The 23,347-nt window shown below is 31.0% G+C and overlaps 1 protein-coding gene across 1 annotated transcript; it reads right to left on the minus strand.

The window, feature by feature from the left end:
- Positions 1-1,337: 1,337 nt before the first annotated feature.
- On the minus strand, positions 1,338-22,934 carry LOC127705104 (ALX homeobox protein 1-like). The gene is made up of 4 exons (XM_052209370.1): positions 22,608-22,934; positions 21,894-22,219; positions 4,297-4,422; positions 1,338-2,193 (listed from the first exon to the last, which is right to left on the minus strand). The coding sequence occupies exons 1-4, from the start codon at positions 22,822-22,824 to the stop codon at positions 1,903-1,905; spliced, it is 960 nt and encodes a 319-aa protein (XP_052065330.1). The 5' UTR covers positions 22,825-22,934; the 3' UTR covers positions 1,338-1,902.
- Between the last annotated feature and the right edge of the window lie 413 nt (positions 22,935-23,347).

Below are 23,347 nucleotides of genomic sequence, written 5' to 3' on the forward strand. Positions count from 1 at the left end.
GGGGGGTGGGGGTATGGGCATGGGGAAAGTGGTTATATGCATACGTTTTGTCAAATTTCCGCGGGGGAAGAATAGCATTGATCCAAAATTTCCCCGGGGGGAAATGAGATCATGCCAGGGAAAAACTGGCATGGGGAAAGAATGGCTATATAACACTGGCCTGAATAACTTTGACCCGAATATATCACCGACGTCATAATGAATGAACCGACGTTGATAAGTCTGACCCGAACGTATCAAGACATCTTCCAGTTTGCTGGTGAAACAAAGAAAAACACTTCTTTCTATCATGCAAAATCACAAATGCAATCTGATAAATCGATTATCAGATTTTCATTTTATCTATATTGTAAAATATTAGTTGCTGGAAACAATACGAAGTCTTTTTGAACTCGTTCGTTGTGCTCACTCTACAAAAGGCTTCATATGGTGTCTCGCAGCTGATATTTTACAATATCAATATGCAGACAACCTGATAATCGGTACAAACTAGGACTTTGATATAATACACCTTTTCGAGATACAACAGGAATTAATCTTATTCTTAGGATCAGCTCTTTATCCTCATTCTAAAAAAAGTATAACAAAAATACCGAACTCCAAGGTAAATTCAAAAAGGGGAAGTCCATAGAAACTGACAAAATCAAACGTCATCAACCAACGGAACAAGTAGAAAGCAACTGTCATATTCCTCACTTCGTACAGACATTTTCCGAAAAAAAAGTGGATTAAACCTGGTTTTATAGCTATCTGAACCCCCTACTTGTATAACAGTTGTTTATAGTTCCTTTATACTGACAACATTGGGTGAACAATCTAAATTTAAAAAGTAACTGGATGACCTTCAACCTCAAGATAAAGAACTCGTCCCTTACGGCACCAAGTTCATTCTCATAATATTTTCAATACTGCATGTTTTCCAAAATGTATCATTTGTTGTTCTTTGTTGTTTATGGGTAGCTGTCTCGTTGAAATTTAACTATTAGTATTTTAATTCAGATATATCTTTTTAAACAGAAGATGAATACAAAATTTTAGCAATTCCAATTGACGACAATACAAATGATAAAATCTTTATACAAGAAGATAATTTAATATCATTAATAAATGTATTTAGGTATTTACACAATCATAGAGGTATCCCCGACATAAGTAATGTTTATAAGTTCATTAGTAGAGGTAATTTACACAATTTATACCAATAAACACATGGATACATGATGATTATATATCTACCACTCTGGTATGTGATCATTCTCCTTTCTCTAATTAGCTAATGTTATCACTAATTCTATCATTCCTTCTCAAACTCAATTTATTGACAAAAGCACTAACGCTGAGTGGTTCGGTCCTTTAATTGAAGATACATAATAGTTTTACAATGTTGTAAGTTCTTCTAGCATGGTGTTATATTCGCATATCAAAAGAAGGCTAATAGTAAATAATGTCTCAAACCTGCATTCCAGCATGTGAAAAATATAATAATGCTTTTTCTTCAAATGAAACAAAAGTCGTAAAAAATTTAGATCTGCACATTTATATGAACAGACCATAATATTCTAACAAGAGAAACCCGGCTTTTAATTGTTAGAAAGATTCAATAGTTTATTAATTAGAAATTAGACCTTTGCAGATCTTACATTACTATAGTTACTTATTACAATGTCAATCTTTAGATATGTTTCATTTCCTTCTGACATCGTTTAAGAACACTTCCATTTTTCGTGTTGCAATCACGGACTTTCCACCTCAACGCCATTACTCAATATATATATATATATATATAGCACCATTTTTTTGCTGAACCAGAATATTGTTTATCGCTTCACAGATAGTCAATTAACACTATGATTAAATAATTAGTGTATTTGTTTGTGCACATAACATTGTATTATATTGTGTTTACTTCCCGTACGCACTAAATAAACCCATTGCTACACTATGTTCATGTGCTTTTAATCGTAAGGCAGCTATACTGGTACTCCGCCGTTCGGTAGGCTCACATTCAAACGATGGCGACTGGGTACCATTTAATGAGATGGGTGATTGATGGAGTCCTGTCTGGGATGGCGGGAAGTGTCCCGGATGAGCAAGGTTCATGAAACTTGGTACTTGCGAATGGTTTACCATACAATTTGAATTCTGCATTGAGTATGGCATCTGGTGCCCTCCCATCCAAGGATTGTGCTGTATCTACAATAAGATATATAAAAATAATAAATAAAAAATTACAGTGAATCAAAAACAATAACAACAGTTATATTTAGTATAGTATGGTTTTATTCAGGCAAATTCAAGCACATATATTAAAATTCACAAGACAAAACAAGACAAATAATATATATATATATATAATAGTATCATAATATATTTTAAAAACAGTGCTTAGAAAGAAGCCTGGGATATCCCATAAAAGCTTACATAGTATAGATTATGTCCAATGGGGTCCCTTGTTTGAAAAAATATATAAAAATAATATTTCAAATTATATGTTAAAATTTGACTATCACCAAACAATAGAATAATTATATTTCATATCACAGACATCACATTGATCGTTTAAACTTTAATAATTATTTAGTCAATATAAAAATATGGAGATGTGGTATGATTGCCAAAGAAACAACTATCCGCTATAGGTCATTGTATAGCCTTTAACAATAAGTAAAACCCATACTGTATAGTCATCTTTAAAATGTCCCAACACGACAACATGTAAAACATTTCAAGCAAAAAAATACAACGATCTAATTTATAACAAAACTATTAAAGAAAAACAAATATAACACACATCAACCAACGACAACAACTGAATTCTGACTTTGACAAATAATTTTGAAGTGAACCATTTGTCCCGAAAATAACCGATTGGAAATAATAATGTGTGTCAAATTTAAAACAGTATGGTTAGAGTATATGTTTGTTTATTTTCAGTTTTAAAAGAAACAAATAGAAATATGACAAAAATTGACATACAAGACAATAGTTTCTACTTTACATCTTGTTGACGTTTGTCCTTGCTTAGCTTTATAAATACAGAATAAGAAACGGACTGACGACTCGATAAAGCAAATGAATAAAATATAAATTCATATTTTCAAATCTGATAAGAAAAAAATAATGTTATTAAGTATTTCATATATATAAAAAATAACTACAAATGTATGAAAGCTTGCATTCATTCAGATATGCGAACAAACTCTCATAAAGTTTGTAAACCCCGCGGGAAAGTTCTTATTATCAATATTTTAATTATAATAAATATTTTTCATTTATTCAGCTTTGAAGAATATTGAAAATGATATTTTCATATCAAAAAACAAAATAATAACATGGATGTAGCGAACGTTATTTGTAAATGACCATTTGTCTTTATTTGTTGGAAGATGGGTGCAGGGTTTTTCATTGTTTGTTGCGGTGGCAGGGTTGTAACTGTTCTCATTGTTTAATTATAGATTTCTAAAACTTTGACAAAAAAATATTTTATTTCAGATAAGAAATAATAAAATATTTTTATAAGGAAGATAAGTTAAAAAGATTAAAACAATATTAAATTCAAAATCACCTTCCTGTTAGATTTTGAAAAAAATATTTTGTTATACTTTATATAAGATGAGTAGTCAGCGCTGTGTGGCACCATTCACCATGGCCGCTGTAAGGTGACCGTTTTACTGTTAGCAATAATAATTAACATAACATAACATAAATTAAAGTTTGTAGTAATGGATAAAGCTTCGCCGGACCGTTACATCATTGAACATTCTTTGACGTCGACAGGGCGTCAGCCAATCATTTTACAGGCCAAGAAAATATTACAATATAATACTTCCATGTTTTAATTGATAAAAGAACGAAGCTGAGGCATTACAAGAATTAAGTTAATTGTAGCAATATTTGATAACTGCTTCGATTTGGGATTGATCTCGAGAATTTGAAGTCAAGTATTCAGAATTTTGTATAACAGTTGTAATACTTTAAAGTTTATAAATTAGAAAACAGGAATTGGATAATAAGAGTTTGAATCCATAATGTGGAATAATTGACCCACACTTGTAAAAATATTTCCTTTTTGCTAAACTTCGAATTGACTTGTATCTGTAGCAAATTGGAGCCATAACCCTAAAAACGCCATCGATAAAACTTAATGTAAATGTACGAGGAATGCTTATGTATAAATGCCAAACTTCTTTACTTATTAAAGGTCTGCATTGAATTGAAAATAAAAATTTGATTGGATAAATTGACAACAATATTTATGCATTTTCAATATTGAGTGTACCTATATTAATATCATACCTGTGAATATGATTCTGGTCTACCTAGTCCCATGTCAAACGGTCCCGATGTCATCCCTCTCATAGTTTGGATCTGGCCATAACGTTCTCGCTTCCTCCACTTGGCTCTTCTGTTCTGGAACCAGACCTAAAATCAACAAAGATGTAAATGATTGGATCAATCAATTCCTGTTTATTCATAAGGATTTCAAAATAATATCAATAATCCGTCTGGATCCACTGCTTATTGCAGGACAATACTATACAATGAATTAATCAAACAACTTGAACATGCACTATCTATTATATAAGGCTAAAAATGTCTCATTGAAAAAAAAACTTTGTCAAAAGGTATCACTTCAACCGGGCATAGTCGTAAGACCGACACCGAGAGAAGTCATCGTTCGATAATGAAAATATAAAATTTAATTTTTTCTCAAATTATTAGTAATAATTTTACTAAAGATATGCAAACTGTAATATAAAATTAAATTCATTTGCAGGAATTGTCACTTACAATATCAAATATCATGTCGTATGGTGAAAATATTATTAACAGGTGATGAGACTTTTGATAACTAGTATTTAAAAAAGTACAGAACGGGATATATAACGGGAAGTAACTCATGATTCTTAGAATTTGAAATGAATTGTCTGTGTATATAATCTTTGGTTCTATAGCAAGAAAACAAGCTTATTTTTTTTTTTCATTTTCTGCAAGTATTCAGTGAAAGCTATCTCTTCAAATTTTATTTTAAAATTCTATCCTCCAGTTTTCCTTCACTTCACATAATTGTGTGATTCTGTTATATTGTTTCATAATCTGCTCGAAATGAGAACATTTTGCATTAACTGTAGCTTGAAAACAAGCTCGGTGACATGGAATTTGTTTTCTTTGATAGTGTGTGATATAAGTTACATTTTGGCAAATTATAAAATAATTCTGCCATTTTGTGTTCCTTATCCTGAGCAACCGTTAGTAATATACGTCTGATGATTTACCAAACTAAATAGATTAAAAATTCAATGTTTAAAATGAAACCCAACAGCTAAAAAAAGTATCTATTAAGTTTCAGTAAATCGACAGCATGTCTTTGATACATTTGAGAAATTGATATGTTTTTGTTGAATAAGTTTCCTTTCAATCGATATCAAATAATCATAACATGACCAAATTAGTTTGATATATAAACCATTCATTATACTGTGTTAAACAACGATACAAGCAGCAAATATATTTTTCACTTTCATCAATAAGAAAATGTAGTTCGTACTTTGTGAGGTAGTTTCCACTTATGGTTTGATGAAATTTATTTAACAATTGAATGCTTCTTTTTGTAAATTCATTGGGGTGTAAAAGCGTTGACCGAAGTACATTTTGTATGAAGCGCGGAAGCGCTTCATTCTAAAAATGAACGCACGGTCAACGCTTTTGCAACCCTATGAAATTACTAAAAGAAGCATTCAATAGTTACGATACTGTTGTCATGTCATTTAAGATTGCATATTTTGGCTTTAATATTGATTCACTTATATGGTCTTTGCATCGGAATTAAACACATTTATTCTAAAACCAGTTGTTGGCATGACACGGGTTATGTTCTTCTCATATATTTTATGACGGTATAATACTAAACCCCTAACAGGAGGGATTGTGCCTGATATTCATATGATGAAGACATAATCTTTCAATCAGTTTAATTGAGATCTGGAGCTGGCATGTCAGTAACTGCTAGTAGTCTGTTGTTATTTATGTATTAGTCATTTTGTTTATTTTCTTTTGTTTCCTATTCTGACATCGGACTCGGACTTCTCTCATACTGAGTTTTACTGTGCGTACTGTTGTGCGTTTGTTTTTTCTACATTGGCTAGAGGTGTAGGGGGAGGGTTGAGATCTCAAAAAACATGTTTAACCCCGCCGCATTTTTGCGCCTGTCCCAAGTCAGGAGCCTCTGGTCTTTGTTAGTCTTGTATCATTTTTAATTTTAGTTTCCTGTGTATAATTTGGAGTTTAGTATGACGTCCATTATCACTGAACTAGTATACATATTTGTTAAGGGGCCAGCTGAAGGACGCCTCCGGGTGCGGGAGTTTCTCGCTGCATTGAAGACCCATTGGTGGCCTTCGGCTGTTGTCTGCTCTATGGTCGGGTTGTTGTCTCTTTGACATATCCCCATTTCCATTCTCAATTTTAATACTTATAATTACATTTTTTCGCTATGATCATGAAAACACGATTACTGTCATTTTTTTCTTGTATTTACCTGTGCACTTTATTGTGGAAACATGTGTCATCATGTATGTTACAATTCATGAAATTCATTTTGAAATGAAGAATGACGCGAGATTGCTGTTAGCCAATCAAAATAACGTAAAATAATGAAACATACATCTAATGTAATTATTCAATAGGAATACATAAGTTTTTCCTCCATTCCTCTTTTTGTATATTTCTCTTGGTTTTTGTCGAGCCTTCGACTTTAGTCGAAAAAGCGAGACTTAGCGATCCTACATTCCGTCGGCGTCGGCGTCGTCGTCGTCGTCGTCGTCGGCGGCGTCCACAAATATTCACTCTGTGGTTAAAGTTTTTGAAATTTTAATAACTTTCTTAAACTACCTTGGATTTCTACCAAACTTGGACAGAAGCTTGTTTATGATCATAAGATAGTATCCAGAAGTAAATTTTGTAAAAATAAAATTCCATTTTTTCCGTATTTTACTTATAAATGGACTTAGTTTTTCTGCCGGGAAATATTACATTCACTCTGTGGTTAAAGTTTTTAAAATTTTAATAACTTTCTTAAACTATCCTGGGTTTCTACCAAACTTGGACAGAAGCTTGTTTATGATCATAAGATAGTATCCAGAAGGAAATTTTGTAAAATAATAAATCCATTTTTTCCGTATTTTACTTTTAAATGGACTTAGATTTTCTGCCAGGAAACAACACATTCACTCTGTGGTTAAAGTTTTTAAAATTTTAATAACTTTCTTATACTATTTTGGATTTGTACCAAACTTGGACAGAAGCTTGTTTATGATCAAAAGCTAGTATCTAGAAGGAAATTTTGTAAAATAATAAATCCATTTTTTCCGTATTTTACTTATAAATGGACTTAGTTTTTCTGCCGGGAAATATTACATTCACTCTGTGGTTAAAGTTTTTAAAATTTTAATAACTTTCTTAAACTATCCTGGGTTTCTACCAAACTTGGACAGAAGCTTGTTTATGATCATAAGATAGTATCCAGAAGGAAATTTTGTAAAATAATAAATCCATTTTTTCCGTATTTTACTTTTAAATGGACTTAGATTTTCTGCCAGGAAACAACACATTCACTATAATAACTTTCTTATACTATTTTGGATTTGCACCAAACTTTAACAGAAGCTTGTTTATGATCAAATGCTAGTATCTAGAAGGAAATTTTGTTTTCTTCAAGTTAACATTACATTCAGTCTGCAGATAAAGTTTTTAAACATTTATTAGATTCATAAACTATCCTGGATTTTTACCAAACTTGGACAGAAACTTCTTACAATCAAAAGATAGTATCAAGAGGAATATTTTTATTGATTTACTTCCTCATTTTTGTTGAGCCTGCAATTAACAGAAAAAGTAGGCGAGACACTGGGTTCCGCGGAACCCTTACGAATATTTTTTTTTCATTTTGAGTTTTGTTTATCATTACTGATGTTTTGCAACTTTAACTTTGTTTATTTTTTCCAAATGTATATTCTTAAAACATTACGAGTGTAAATCGAGAGTTTCCAATCTAAAAAGTTAGCAACATTTATACATACACCTGAGTTTTTAAATCTGTATTACTTGTTAATTCTGTTAAATTTCTGAAATCTTATTCATGTAACTGATAAATTTCCGTACAGTCAGTGTATTAACGATACATTGGAAAAACCGCGAGTATTTAAAAAAACGAGCGTTCTCCGGAAACACAGTTTGTTTTTCATTGTATATTACAGCTATCCACCAAAAGACCAAACGATAAAGATATAATTAACAACAGATCACCGTATGGCCTTTGACAATTAACAGGACGTTAAGCAAGGAACAGTCAATCAATCAACAATGGGAAAAGCTCATGATACGCTATAAAATAACCAGAGATAACAAAATATCTTCAAAAGGTATTTGTATTTGCTCTTAGACTACATAATTTCATTTTCATATTATGTGAAATTTGAAAAATTCTTCGTTGCAAATTATGACATGTAAATCAAACTGTTACAAAAATTGATTCGTATGTATAAATAAATCATTAGAACTGTGGTTTGTATTAATTCTTATTGAACTTGGCATTGGTTATTGACACGGGCGTGTTCGTTAATTAACCACAAATGGCCATTCCATGTAATTAAACTCGTTACAGAGCCATTCGATCATGTAAAACCTCCACACCACGTGTTACCTGAATATAACATGAAATCAACACTACATCTTATCTCCAGATTTTAATGAAATAGTTAAGCAATCTAAATTAAGTAAATTGAACAAATAAGATAAGAGATATATGATAACTTTTTGATGGCGGAATGTTTTGAAGTTACAGATCATAAAAATATTTATTTTATTCAAAATTGCCAAGAAATTGATGATAATTATGATTTACATCAAAACACATCTGTTGTCATTATATATTTCAAAAATACTATTTAATTTACTGCAAATCAACTTATTCCAGATTAAAATAATTAGTTTGTATTTAATGTGATTTTTAAAGCAACTACACGAAAGTATATACAAACAATAACGCGGAGGAACATACTACACGCCCATGTTTTATTTAGGTATAGTCCACAAAACATTACTATACAAACATGAATCTCAATTTTCATTTTTCATGTCTGTTAACTCGGTATCGTTCTTACAAATGTTTTCAACTTTAATGAAAACGTCTCCGGAATGATTAACACAGTCATGTGTTTTTTCCACAAATTGTGAATATATAAAAATAAATTCAAACGAGAAAACCAACGGAAACCACTGAATCACGGGCTCCTGACTTGGGACGGTTGCATACAGAATGTGGTGGGTTAAACGTGTTTGCGAACGCTAAACCCCTCGGGCTCTGACCTGGAAGAGTGGTGTATAGCACCACAATATAAGAACAAACTAATAAACAAGTTGAAAAAGGCTTGGTTCATCAAATCGACACATAGCACGAAAAACAAAATAAAAACAAAAATGACTAAAGACACGTAGTGTCGATCTAGAGTACTTGCAGTTACTGAAAGCTAGTTTAAAACCAATTACAAGTAATAAATAAATCATGTTTCTGATAAAATTGAGAATGGAAATGGGGAATGTGTCAGAGAGACAATAACCCGACCAAAGAGCAGAAAACAGCCCAAGTCCATCAATGGGTCTTCAACACTGCGAGAAAATCCCGCACCCATAGTCGGGCTTCAGCTGGCCCCTCAGACTAAAATTGTTCACTCTAGTCAACAAAAGTGTTAAACAATTTTGTCAATAGTGTCCTTGGCATCAACTTCTAGAAAGAACAAAAGCCCTCCCGATAAGCACGAGAGAGAGAGAGAGAGAGAGAGAGAGAGAGAGAGAGAGAGAGAGAGAGAGAGAGAGAACACTCCGGAAGGGTAAGCAGTTTCTCTTTCACTAGTGACACACACCGTGTTACTCATAACAAGTGTAAATGGTGATGGGTCGCATTCAGTAATGTCACAATCGAGATCATTTCACTAGTGTGTTAAGAAGAACGAGGTGCATACGTAACCCGTCCTTCGTATTTGCCAAAAACTAAGCCAACAAAAAACGCATTAAATGTACATGTCTTTTTGTCTTCTAACTGCACTTGTGTTTATCGCTATATTACATCTTTTATTAAATAAAATAAAAATTATACTACATAATGTACTTAGTTATAAGTCATTAGATTGGGTAATATAGCCATTACCTTTAAATTAGACGCCAAATCGTCTAGGAACGAAAGAGGTGTAAAACCCAGTCATAAAGAAACATACAGATATGAAATTTAATTAAGTATTTAATGAAATTAAGTTATTCACTAAACAAATCAAAATCAGATGTTTAGATTGCAAAGTAACGACCGGATCTTAAATTGTACATTTATTTAATGCACTTGTAGTTAAGTGTTTTGCAAATTATATTCTGTGTAAATTAAAGCTGTAGCGTGAATTCCAAGCGACCCCCTCGTATCATTATGGATATGGGCGGGAGGAAATTTTCTGCGGGAACGTTCGACATCAAAGAATATTTTAGAAATATGATCTGATATTTCGTAATAACTAAAGGATAACAGAAAAAAGTTTAATTAACTCACAGCTTGAGTTTTAGATGTTAATGTTCCTATCTCGATGTATGGCAAAATTTTTACTCCTCGCATTAAGTATTTTGTGAGCTATTACATAATTATATCTGTAATATTTTCGCTAATATATTGTGTTTTACTTAAATATCTGTAGCTATTACATGAATTCTTTCTGTGAATATCTGTATTATACTGTTTCATGCTAATAAATGTATGTTAGATTTAATTATATGACTCGTATCAAAGGATTTGGTCTCGTTTCCCATTAAAATCTCCTTTGGTCTCATTTTCCATTACAAACTGCTTAAGATGTGTTAATTTCTATTATTAACCAAACAATTTTTCGACAAATGTTATTAAATCATATCATTCAGCAACATCGAGCTGTTTGCCAAAGTTATGTATAACTGTTTTAGGAGTGTTCTAAGAACCTGCGTGTTAAACTGATTTAACCCACTGTCAGTCCCAAGTCAAATGCATTTTGTTCAAGGAATCTAGTTTAATCTTTGTGTCTGTAAATTTATTCAATTTTGTCGATTAAGAGTTTACCATGTGGTAGAGCAACAAAACTATTGTTTAATGACCGAATGTTAACCTGTAGTTCTTTTTGTTTTGTTTTGTTTTGTCTGTAAACTATTGTTTAATGACCGAATGTTATCCTGTATTTGTTCTTGTTTTGTTTTGTTTTGTCTGTAAACTATTGTGAAATGACCGAATGTTAACCTGCTGTTGTTTTTGTTTTGCTTTGTTTTGTCTGTAAACTATTCGTTTAATGACCGAATGTTAACCTGCAGTTGTTTTTGTTTTGCTTTGTTTTGTCTGTAAACTATTCGTTTAATGACCGAATGTTATCCTGTAGTTATTTTTGTTTTGTTTTGTTTTGTCTGTAAACTTGTGTAATAACCGAATGTTAACCTGTAGTTGTTTTTGTTTTGCTTTGTGTTGTCTGTTAACTATTTGTTTAATGACCGAATGTTGTCCTGGAGTTGTTTTTGTTTTGTTTTGTTTTGTCTGTAAACTATTGTGTAATGACCGAATGTTGTTCTGAAGTTGTTTTTATTTTGTTTTGTTTTGTCTGTAAACTATTGTTTAATGACCGAATGTTAACCTGCAGTTGTTTTTGTTTTGTTTTATTTTGTCTGTAAACTATTGTATAATGACCGAATGTTGTCCTGAAGTTGTTTTTATTTTGTTTTGTTTTGTCTGTAAACTATTGTTTAATGACCGAATGTTAACCTGAGGTTGGTTTTGGTTTGTTTTGTTTTGTCTGTAAACCATTGTTTAATGACCGAATGTTAACCTGGAGTTGTTTTTGTTTTGTTTTGTTTTGTCTTGTCTGTAAACTATTGATTAATGACCGAAAGTTAACCTGTAGTTGTTTTTGTTTTGTTTTGTCTGTAAACTATTGTTTAATAAAATAATAAAATAAATAATTATTTTATTATAGTGTCACATATTTGATCAAACAATATATATATATATATACAACAATTCATAATAAAAACAGAGATCAAATATCCAGCCTTAGAATAGACTTATGAGACACTTTAAAACATATCAGACAACAGTACATTTATATAAAAAATAAAGTGAGGATTTATTTATATATATCTTTATAAAATTCCAAAATAATTACTGGTTTATCACATTATGTAAACTGCTTTTTAAAACATTTTAATGACCGAATGTTAACCTGTAGTTGTTTTTGTTTTGTTTTGTTTTGTTTTGTCTGTAAACTATTGTGTAATGACCGAATGTTAACCTGGAGTTGTTTTTGTTTTGTTTTGTTTTGTTTTGTTTTGTCTGTAAACTATTGTGTAGTGATCGAATGTTAACCTGCAGTTGTTTTTGTTTTGTTTTGTTTTGTTTTGTTTTGAAACTATTGTTTAATGACCGAATGTTAACCTGTAGTTGTTTTTGTTTTGTTTTGTTTTGTTTTGTTTTGTTTTGTTTCATATAAACTTAATTTCCTGTTATTTACATGTATTACATTATATTAAAGTTTGACTAGTGTTTTGAGGAAAAAATAAAATCTCTGTATACTCTATTAATTAGGATAGCATTTCTCCTTGCTTGTAAGACCTGTTATTTATAACAACAAAGTCTATTTGAAAAGCTAAGGTATTATCGAAGTTTTCTGGCGTTAATCTGATTTGACATTGTATACGAATAAATGAATGGTGTTATTCTAATAAATAAATGCAAAGTTACAAGAAGAAATGTAGAAATTTATTGTCCAATTTGCAATAAGATGGCCGTTTAGGAGTAATACCACTATTGTTTTCCCCTATTAATCTTTGTTAAATTGGCACTTTTCAAACAATCTTGCAGAATTTATCTTTGTTTCAAATAAAGAAATACTTGGCATGAGTAAAGTGTTATCCTGTCCAATACTACAGACAAAATTTCACATAACATTTCATTGCATATAAGATAATAACCATCACTGGAAGTTAACCAATCAAATGTTCACCCCTTTTTTCCCCTGTTTACAAGCTTTAGTAACTATGTAACCTCAAGTTTCCAAAATATTATATAGAAACACCAACTAAAAATGAATGATGCTTTGAAACACCAAAGATATATGTTTATGACTCAGAATTTTTTTTAAATGCAATGAAATGTAGGATTAATTTCCTTCAACTGTCAAATTCAAGGGAATATTTTTTTTCGACCCTTTTTCGTATGAAACCGGATGTGACGTACTATGATTTGATGGTATTACGCACTTCAATAAAGAGTATATTTCAAACATTAACTTTACTACAAATCTCCAATATAGGGAGTTAAACAATGATGCTTGGGACAACACTAATTGAAACATGAAAAACATGTAAAGAAATGTCATCTCATTTGAACTGTATATAAATAGTCTTTTATTTAATGCTGATACTGAGATATTTCCTCCAATCTAATTATAAAAATCAAATCCGGAATTTTTTTGAGTATATAAAGGTGTCTACATTCATTTTCAGCCAAAAGTCCGATTAACATAATTTCTGAATGAACGATTAAGATGGCAATAGAGCGTTGGTAATCCGTTTATATAAAGCATAAGCTGGTGTTTAACAAAATCTAATATATCAATTATTTTTGCTTTGACTCTGTTATAGAAAAACAAAGCGAAAACTGAAAAGAACAATCTTAAAAGAAAAATTATCTCACTTTGTCGTAGCATATATGAATTCCTTTGATGCTTATTTTGTTATGTTTTTTTTTAAATAAGAAATGACTAATATTTTTTAATAGAAAAAAAAAATGACTTCAAAATCTTGAGTGGATTAAATTGTCTCTTTCAAATGTACAACATAAACGCACCAAACTAGCATATTTAAGTTTTATTTTTTTCAGTTACATTTTGTTACATATTGGTCCTGTAGATTCTAAATACAAAATTTTACAAGAACATGTAAACAGCATGATATGTTGCTTTACATAAGGTTTTTATTTTTATGATAAAAATGTGACCATACTGTAAATGTATATACGTTCCAAACTAAATCATAACTGACTCTAACATCTAAATTTAGTAATTGTTAATTATTCCCCTCAAGGAAACGTAGCACTATATTTTCGATGTCGGAATGAGTAATAACTTGCAGGTTTTATCTATACCCCTTCATCTAGCTTTGTTCTATCTTAAAGTGTACTACTCAAAGAAAGTTTTGCAACACTTCCATGATATAAATGAGAGTCAAACTATGAGGGCTCATATCTTTGTAGAAAATGCTCAAAATGATCTGAAATTAACAGACTATACCTGTTTTAAAGGATATTGAATTGATTAAAGAAGAAAAATTAAAAAATAGGATAAAATTTAAGGGATCAAGAAAGTCCTCCTACCAAATTGAATAAAAAATATTTTTGCGAAAGAAATAATAGTTTCTGTTCATATGTAATCAACTATGCCAGCAGATACACCACGTGAGAAAACTGTTTACCATGAGATTACATCCTGAAGACTAGTGCGAAAACTGTTTACCATGTGACTACTCCCTGAAGACACGTGAGAAAACTGTTTAGCATGTGACTACACCCTGAAGACACGTGAGAAAACTGATTACCATGTGACTAGTGTACACCCTGAAGACACTTGTGAAAACTGTTTACCATGTGACTACATCCTGAAGACGCGTTAGAAAACTGTTTACCATGTGACTACATCCTGAAGACGCGTTAGAAAACTGTTTACCATGTTATTACATCCTGAAGACCCGTGAGAAAACTGTTTACCATATGACAAGTTTTAAAAATAACCATCAAATCCGTTCTTGTATATATTTCTTTTGGTCTATACACTCAAAAAAGAAATGGTTATAATCTTCCCGGGAAGCCCCACCAATATACAATATAAAAATAAGAAGATGTGGTATGATTGCCAATGAGACAACTCTCCATTAAAGACCAAATGACGCACAGAAGGTTATCAAATTTAGGTATATATTTGTTTCTATATGAGAAATCAACTGTATTTTTACAAAAATTTTATTTAAAGAGCCGAAAGTCCATAGATTAAGGGAATCAAATTAAAAATTTAAGTTTTGGATGTAGATAATTTACATGATGTATATACATGTATAACTGACTAACTATTGAGTACAGAAGAAAACTGACTAACGTCAACAGATACTACCGATAGCTTTGACTGTGGTTGTCAGTGTTTGATTACTAACTACAGTGTTTGATTACTAACTATTGAGTACAGAAGAAAACTGACTAACGTCAACAGATACTACCGATAGCTTTGACTGTGGTTGTCAGTGTTTGATTACTAACTATTGAGTACAGTTAACTAACGTCAACAGATACTACCAATAGCTATGACTGTGGTTGTCAGTGTTTAGTACGTCAACAGATACTACCGATAGCTATGACTGTGGTTGTCAGTGTTTAGTACGTCAACAGATACTACCGATAGCTATGACTGTGGTTGTCAGTGTTTAGTACGTCAACAGATACTACCGATAGCTATGACTGTGTTTGTCAGTGTTTAGTACGTCAACAGATACTACCGATAGCTATGACTGTGGTTGTCAGTGTTTAGTACGTCAACAGATACTACCGATAGCTATGACTGTGGTTGTCAGTGTTTAGTACGTCAACAGATACTACCGATAGCTATGACTGTGGTTGTCAGTGTTTAGTACGTCAACAGATACTACCGATAGCTATGACTGTGGTTGTCAGTATTTAGAACGTCAACAGATACTACCGATATCTATGACTGTGGTTGTCAGTGTTTAGTACGTCAACAGATACTACCGATAGCTATGACTGTCAGTGTTTGATGTTTTATGTCTATGTTTTATACACCTTTACATATGTAGTATATAATCCCATCAAAAGAATTACAGTATGTATCTTCATTTACCCAGAAGAGTTATACAAGTATTATGGTAATAAAAGTCCTTCACTAATACAAATTTATTTGAAAACATCTTAAACTCCCTCTAAAACATGTTAGCGGAATTGGTTAATGATAATTTCATTAAGGGGACAAAAGTGTAACTCTGGCGGCATACTACTCTGTGTGTTTAAGTGTACTTATGAATTAGGCTATTGGTAACATTCGTTTATAAGAGCTAGTACTGTAATTAAATGTTTTGGTTTTCTTTATTAATATGTATAACCTTCTCAAACTAATAATAAATTTGTTGTAAAGATTTGTCAGTGTACCATCCCGCATGGACGGCAAGTGTTTTATTTTTACTGTTTGCTTGGCATATCATGCCCAAGAAAATTTCAAACTAAATGTATTAATTGTGAATGGACGTCGATATTTCATAGAAATACACCATAACAAGGTAACAAAAACTACCATAGATATTAGACAGTACAGCAGACCACACCAATCATGAACTAAAGCCTCCCCCGGAAGGCAGAGGCATATAACCAACAACCACAACGAACAAAACATGGTCCAGCTTTCCTAACTTTGTCCAGACACAGTGTAATAGTGTTAAACCGGCATTACGTGCAAACATACCTCCCCATTAGGCCATACAGACCATATTTCGAAATAGAAAAAAAACATATATTGTGCTTAATAGAAATATCGGCCGCTTTGAAAGGGTTTCCAATATCTATTTTACTGACCTTCACACGGATGTTTTATTGCGTATAGTAAAAGAGTGTCGATGTCTATTGGTTTATTTATCCAACAGTGAATTTGTTGTAAGTGTTAAAGTATATATCATGTTGCCTCTCGTCTCATATTCACTACTCTCTAAACTCGAAGCGATTTATTTTTGGCTATACATATATGTATAATTTCATTATATATCATGTTTCCTCTCATCTTTTATTCACTACTCTCTAAGCTCGAGGTGATTTATTTTTGACTATTTTGATGAAAATGCAGGCACCAATGAAATTCGAAATTTATTGAAACGTCGAAAAGTTCGTTTTTTAGTATCAAGGATATATATATATTGTCTTACTATACATAAATCCTTGATAGCATAAGTTTCTTCGATGTACACCAAAAACGCTTGGAAATTCTTATATTTGGATAAAACAGTTGGATTCTTTTTTAAGTAGACTTTAGGTTTATATAATCATAATTGAAAAAAAAAACACATGCGGCATGATCAATCATTTACCAATCAATCGCAGATCAAAACAACGATAAAGCTGGGACCAATAGATAAATTATGTCCCAGGTTAAAGTGAATACATTTGCAATATGATCCTGCCATTGTGTGACAAAGACCGATTCTTATTTCCAAGTGTTAGTATTAAATACATTAACAAATACTGCACAATTTCTTTTGAGGATCCATATTTACATTCTATTTCAATCATGTATTTATGTCCAACTTTACTAGAAAAAAAAACACATTCATTTTTCATCGAGGTTTAATAATAATAATAGTATAATAAAAGAGATTTTTGAAACTGTCTGCCTAAAATCAAGTTTGATAATAAAACCTGACGAGAAAGCAGACGTCTCCTGAACTCAGTAAAATCTCGGTGTGTATTTTATTAAATCTCAGTGGTGCTCATTACCCCATCATAATACCAGAAATCAGGCGGTAATAGAGAAACCAATTTACGTATTAAAATAATTCAATTACTAAAATAGGATAAGTACAAAAATATTGACTACGATCTTTTCTGTGATTATATGTTATTAAGATAAGCGGTTTCTCATTGAGAATGCGTTTATAATTCTTTCATTTTCTGAATATTTGGGTAATTTTGTCTCAAGTGGTAGGAACAAGTTGTTTGATAGATCAATTTAACAACAGGTTTTTTTTTCTTTTTGTCTTGGATATGTAAGTAAAGAAATGTGTGAAAATATCTCTTTTCTTGCTTTTTATATTTCATATTTACTCTGGCAACTGCACTTGTACGAATGAATATACAAAGGATAAATGCATATTTCTTGTCCAACGACAACCTTAGGATTTTTTTATTGAGCGAAATCCTTTACATTTCGGGTTGGCCATGTTGAAATACCATTACTTAAAAGGCATTAATTTATACAGGAATAATTCTGCAATGTTCTCAAAGAATATGTCATACGACCATGAAGGTATTTAATTAAAAGAATGGACTGGTTTGGTCATCTCTGTGACTCCGGTGATTTCGGTGACCAGTGTAGTTAAATTCTGTAATATTAATCTATGAAAAATGGGGACAACTATTAATATATATATATATAAACTATTCATAAAACGCAAAACTATCTAAATCCGGATAACATTTCACTATAGTAATATTATAGTTAAAAAACACATTTATATTACTTGTATGCAAATATATATATTCATTCGTTGACATATACACGGTACATTACATTCCTGTTCTACAGTATATATCATATACACTATTTTATTTTACATTGTTGATCTGAATAATAAGGGATGCTGGGTAAAAGTCAATGAAACAGCAATCCAACGACAGAAACAACCCCAAAACACATGTATAAGTTTAACTATGCCATTGACTTGACTTGCTTTATATTCAATAAAAACATTTGGCCATTAACAATATCTAGGAAAAAAGGACAACCATATAACATGTATATAGATATAAGAAGATGTGGTATATGAGTGCCAATGAGACAACTCTCCATCCAAGTCAAAATTTATAAAAGTAAACCATTATAGGTCACAGTACGGTCTTCAACACGGAGCCTTGGCTCACACCGAACAGTAAGCTATAAAGGGCCCCAAAATTACTAGTGTAAAACCATTCAAACGGGAAAACCAACGGTATAATCTATATAAAAAACGTTTTTCACGAAACAAGCAAAATAGGAAAAGAAAAAGCCTGCTATTGTTTGTCTTCATCTTGTCAAATGTTGATGTTTTTTGTTCCTATTGTAACTTTCATTGTATCTGGAAATTTAAAATTTTATCAAAAATGAAAATCAGGAAGTTTTTTATAGCTTTTTTTGTATCATTCTATTTATATTTCATGTTTAAGCTCCATTTCTTTTCAATAAATTATCATGCACATTATATTTATTATTAAAATTATATTTATTCTTTCGACATATTTTACTTGATGGTTGGACAGAAATAATTAATCTTTTTTTTTCTCTTTTGTTTCAGTTTTATTTTCATCTTTAGTATTTCCTATAACGGCTCTGAATTCAAAGATATTAAACCAGATAAATATATATCACCTTACTATATTTCTATAAGACTACTTACGATGAATTTACCCTCCTTCACCCATCGATCAATTTTGTTGTTTTTTTTTAGTTCAAACTTGCTTCTTTATCTTATATAGATATAAGAAGATGTGGTATGAGTGCCAATGAGACAACTCTCCATCCAAGTCAAAATTTATAAAAGCAAACCATTATTGGTCAAAGTACGGTCTTCAACACGAAGCCTTGGCTCACACCGAACAGCAAGCTATAAAGGGCCCCAAAAATTACTAGTGTAAAACCATTCAAACGGGAAAACCAACGGTCTAATCTATATAAAAAACGAGAAACACTTATCCCTATTTGATCCTTTTTTTATGTCATATACGTTTAGATAAAGTTCCACCTTCCTCAGGCAACTTCGGCCTTAGATGAGCTTGTTGGGTTCCTTTTTGTATTTTTTAGATTTCTACGTTTTTTTTAATGTATTTATACATCCGGGGCTTGCAAATGTTTAGGTTTAATCGTTCCCAATGGAGGTATATCCAAAAACCATAGATCTTCATCAATAAGTTAATTTCAAAATATTTGGTTTAAAGATGTTGTGTGTTAAACTTTACGGAATTTAGATCGAAATCTCCAAATAATTTTCCCGTGTTTTATGAAATAATAATAATCTGAAAAAAAGAGTGAAAATAAAAAAAACCAACGAAAAGCAAATAAAAAAAAACGACCAACAACAACAACAAAAATACTCTAAAACGCGTCTATCAAAAATGAAAAACATACGGAAACTACGAAAACGGAACAAATTTCTTCATCGGGAAGTGTTTAGATAAAGATGTTGTGTATAAATTGCTATGCAAATACCATAGGTAGAATTTTTGTAGAAAAAAAAGAAGAGAAAAGCTATCTGTTTGAAATAAAAACTCTACGGGAAGCTCATTTGTTTCAATTTACAGAAATGGTTTCAATATTGGGCTTCGCATATGTTTGCAACATGGACGCAGTGCTTTAGGACGTTTTGTCCCGGAATTAACCCTCCTTTGTTACAGCATTATTTCGTGGTTTGAATATTAATTCAGCCAAAAACAGCGACAAAGGACACCGTATAGAATAAGCAAGTCCATAACCGAGTACATCTGTACCGGATTATAAGTACGCAAAAGTAGCATCGAAAAAATTCTACTATCTTCTCAAGTAAAAGCTTATTTTAGCACAAAATCACACTATAACTTTGAAGAAATTTCTCAGAGTGCGACTCAAAATATGAAATTATCGTTGACACAAAGCTAATTAAACAAATATCTTTCTTTTTTTACTTGAATTTGTCCTTTTTATGCAATACTTATTTTCAGTGAAAGGAATTTGTAATAATTTACGTCTTTCTTTTTTCAATTTGTTAAATTTGACCCTTTTTAATAAATACTTATTTTTACAATGAACGGAATTAGTAGCAATTAATAAATTAACTAAGGCAAACAAAAATTAATATATTGACTTAATATATATATCTTTCTTTCTATTTTAACCACTCTTAATTTGTTTTGAATAAATATTTTTTTTTAGAAAGGTAGACTGGTTTCATTGATATGTCAGTTATGTGAAATAAGATGTTTATTATAATGAGGATTAATTCCTCCTAAACTCAATAATCTGCTGATGAAATAACGAGTTTGTCAATAAAAATAACAAGTCTGACAATAAACGAACAACAGGAGGTCACACGTACATGTGTTGTAAAACATCAATTTGTTTATTTAGTGTAAATAGCCAATAATCAACCACACGTGGCTGCTACTCTTTCGTAAAATTACCTTTTTGATCCCTAACGCGACTAATACATTCAATTATATACCTATTTATAAATGTCTATCATTGTTAAAAGGAAGAGATTATTATTGTCTTATACTCTTTATTATAATATATGAAAAGTTCATAAATTAGAAATTGTTACTTTAGATTGATTTATCATTTCCAGAAGTCAACTGTACAGGTTTTCACCAAAAAACTAATACAAATGTATAAAGATATAAAGATATAAGTTGAATCATTTTTATTATAGGGATATTTTTCCGAGATTTAAAAATCAAACTGATTTTTTTTCTCGGTAGAAGTTATTATATATTATTTATTTACTTATTGATTTTCTTATTATTTTCCTTTCATTGGCTATAGAGCTCTGCTTTTGGCCATATGAATTTTAATGAAAAAAGTAAATATCCGGATAGTAAAATCGTAAATATAAGACAGTGAATTTGAAACAAATACTGGGATTCGCCGGTTTGCGACAGCATGGAAGTTATTATAATGACGACAACATGGAAGTTATTATAATGACGACAGCAACATTGTTTTTTTATTTCCATTATTTTAACAGCCCCCATGATTTACAATGTAGCATTGCGAAGAATAAAACAATAAAAAGCAAAATAAAGAAAGAATTGATTCTTTTACGCTAACAACTCTTAAACAAATAAATAATAAGAAGTAAAATAAAGAAAAAAGAAAAACACATAATTGAAAGAAAGAAATATAATAAAAGAAAGAAAAGAAAGAAAGATAATAAAAGAAAGAAAAGGAAAATAATAAAAGAAAAAAAAGAAAAAAAGATTATAAAAGAAAGAAAAGAAATATAACGAAAGAAAGAATAGAAATATTATAAAAGAAAGAAAAGAAATAAAATGAAAGAAAGAAAGAATAATTTCCTACCTGTACTCTGGCTTCGGTTAAGTTACATCTAAGAGCTAACTGTTCCCGCGCATATACGTCTGGATAATGAGTCTTTTGGAAAACACGTTCCATTTCTTCCAACTGAAAACTTGTGAATGTCGTCCTATTTCGTCTCTTTTTATTTCTAGCGTCGTCAGTTTCTTCCTTCTTTATATTTTCATCTTCGTCCTCCGTTGATTCCGACTTTCGTGATAAGCTATCAACCGATGAATTAAGATCCTTAGAAACTCCTTTATCCGACTTTGGAGTTTTATTTTTGTTTTCCGGAGAAGTTTCTGAATTCTTAGTTGTATGGTCAATAAATTCTGAAAAAGAGTAAATAAACGAAAGAATTCTTAATGAATAATTCAAATCAAATTTTTATACTTTAAGGATAGTTTGATTTTAATAAGAACCGTTTAGAAATATTCCAACTTATTGTCATTTTCTTAAAATCTTAAAGAAAGATGTAACTAAATTATAATAAAAATACATAATTAAATGAATTATGTAAAAATTAAAAATATAAAACAAATGCATAATAGCATAAATAATATGAATATTAAAAATCCAATTATAAAAATGTATTTCATCTTTGATAACACCTGATACAAACCCGCTTATATTCATTTCCGCCATATTAATATACTGATCCTAATTTAATAATTTCTGATAATTAATTAAATTACAACTCTAATACATATTAATTTGTACCTTTGTGTAATCTGTCCATTTCTTTCCGTCCAGCTAATATGCCCTCAATAGAATGATGATTATTGATTTGAGATTTGTGGTCCATGGGTTGCAATGTTTCTAGCCCTTCGGTATACTCCGCTGTATCGACGTCGACAGTCTCAGATGGTTTAATATAGTTCAAGTACATGGAGTGCTTATCAATCAAATCTTCAGAAATCATGTTAGTGCTTAACATTTGGTAGCAATTAAAGGCAAAAAGTAGCAAAACTTCCACTTGTTTTGTGAAATCAAAGAAAATAGAGATGTGACTGCTGTAAATGTGAAGTCCCAGTATAATAATGACAGCGATTATCTTACCACTTTGTTACGTCTTGGCAAAGATGTACCTAACCATCATATCATTATGATAAATAAACAAACATATCTATATTAATGTAGATTGACACGGCAGGGAGTGTTTGACGTCTTGGTCCAGATGCCCCATCTCAAGTTGCAAGACCACGCCCGCTAGCCACAGAGGATACAGATAATCCAATGGATTAATGTCAGCGGGCATACTTCTGGTCATCAGACTGCCATTTCACACCCAACTGAATATATTTTGTTTACATGTATGACTTGTTATTGGATTATTTCACAAAAAGTGCGAAAATATTCGCCTTGTGCAAATATTTGTGGATATACGTCCGGAAATCATTATATCAGTTCACTTTCTTTCCTATTCTGAAAGCATAGGATTATTATTATACATCTTAATT

The sequence above is a fragment of the Mytilus californianus genome, unplaced genomic scaffold (genome assembly GCF_021869535.1).
Source record: "Mytilus californianus isolate M0D057914Y unplaced genomic scaffold, xbMytCali1.0.p SCAF_6, whole genome shotgun sequence".
In the NCBI taxonomy this organism is placed as follows: Eukaryota; Metazoa; Mollusca; class Bivalvia; order Mytilida; family Mytilidae; genus Mytilus; species Mytilus californianus.

Excerpts from the sequence above, each read along its gene's own strand:
- LOC127705104 (XM_052209370.1), bottom strand. The coding sequence starts at position 22,824 with ATGTTAAGCACTAACATGATTTCTGAAGATTTGATTGATAAGCACTCC. Across the intron at positions 22,220-22,607 it reads AATGGACAGATTACACAAAG|AATTTATTGACCATACAACT; the intron begins GTACAAATTAAT and ends ACTCTTTTTCAG. Across the intron at positions 2,194-4,296 it reads GACCAGAATCATATTCACAG|ATACAGCACAATCCTTGGAT; the intron begins GTATGATATTAA and ends ATCTTATTGTAG.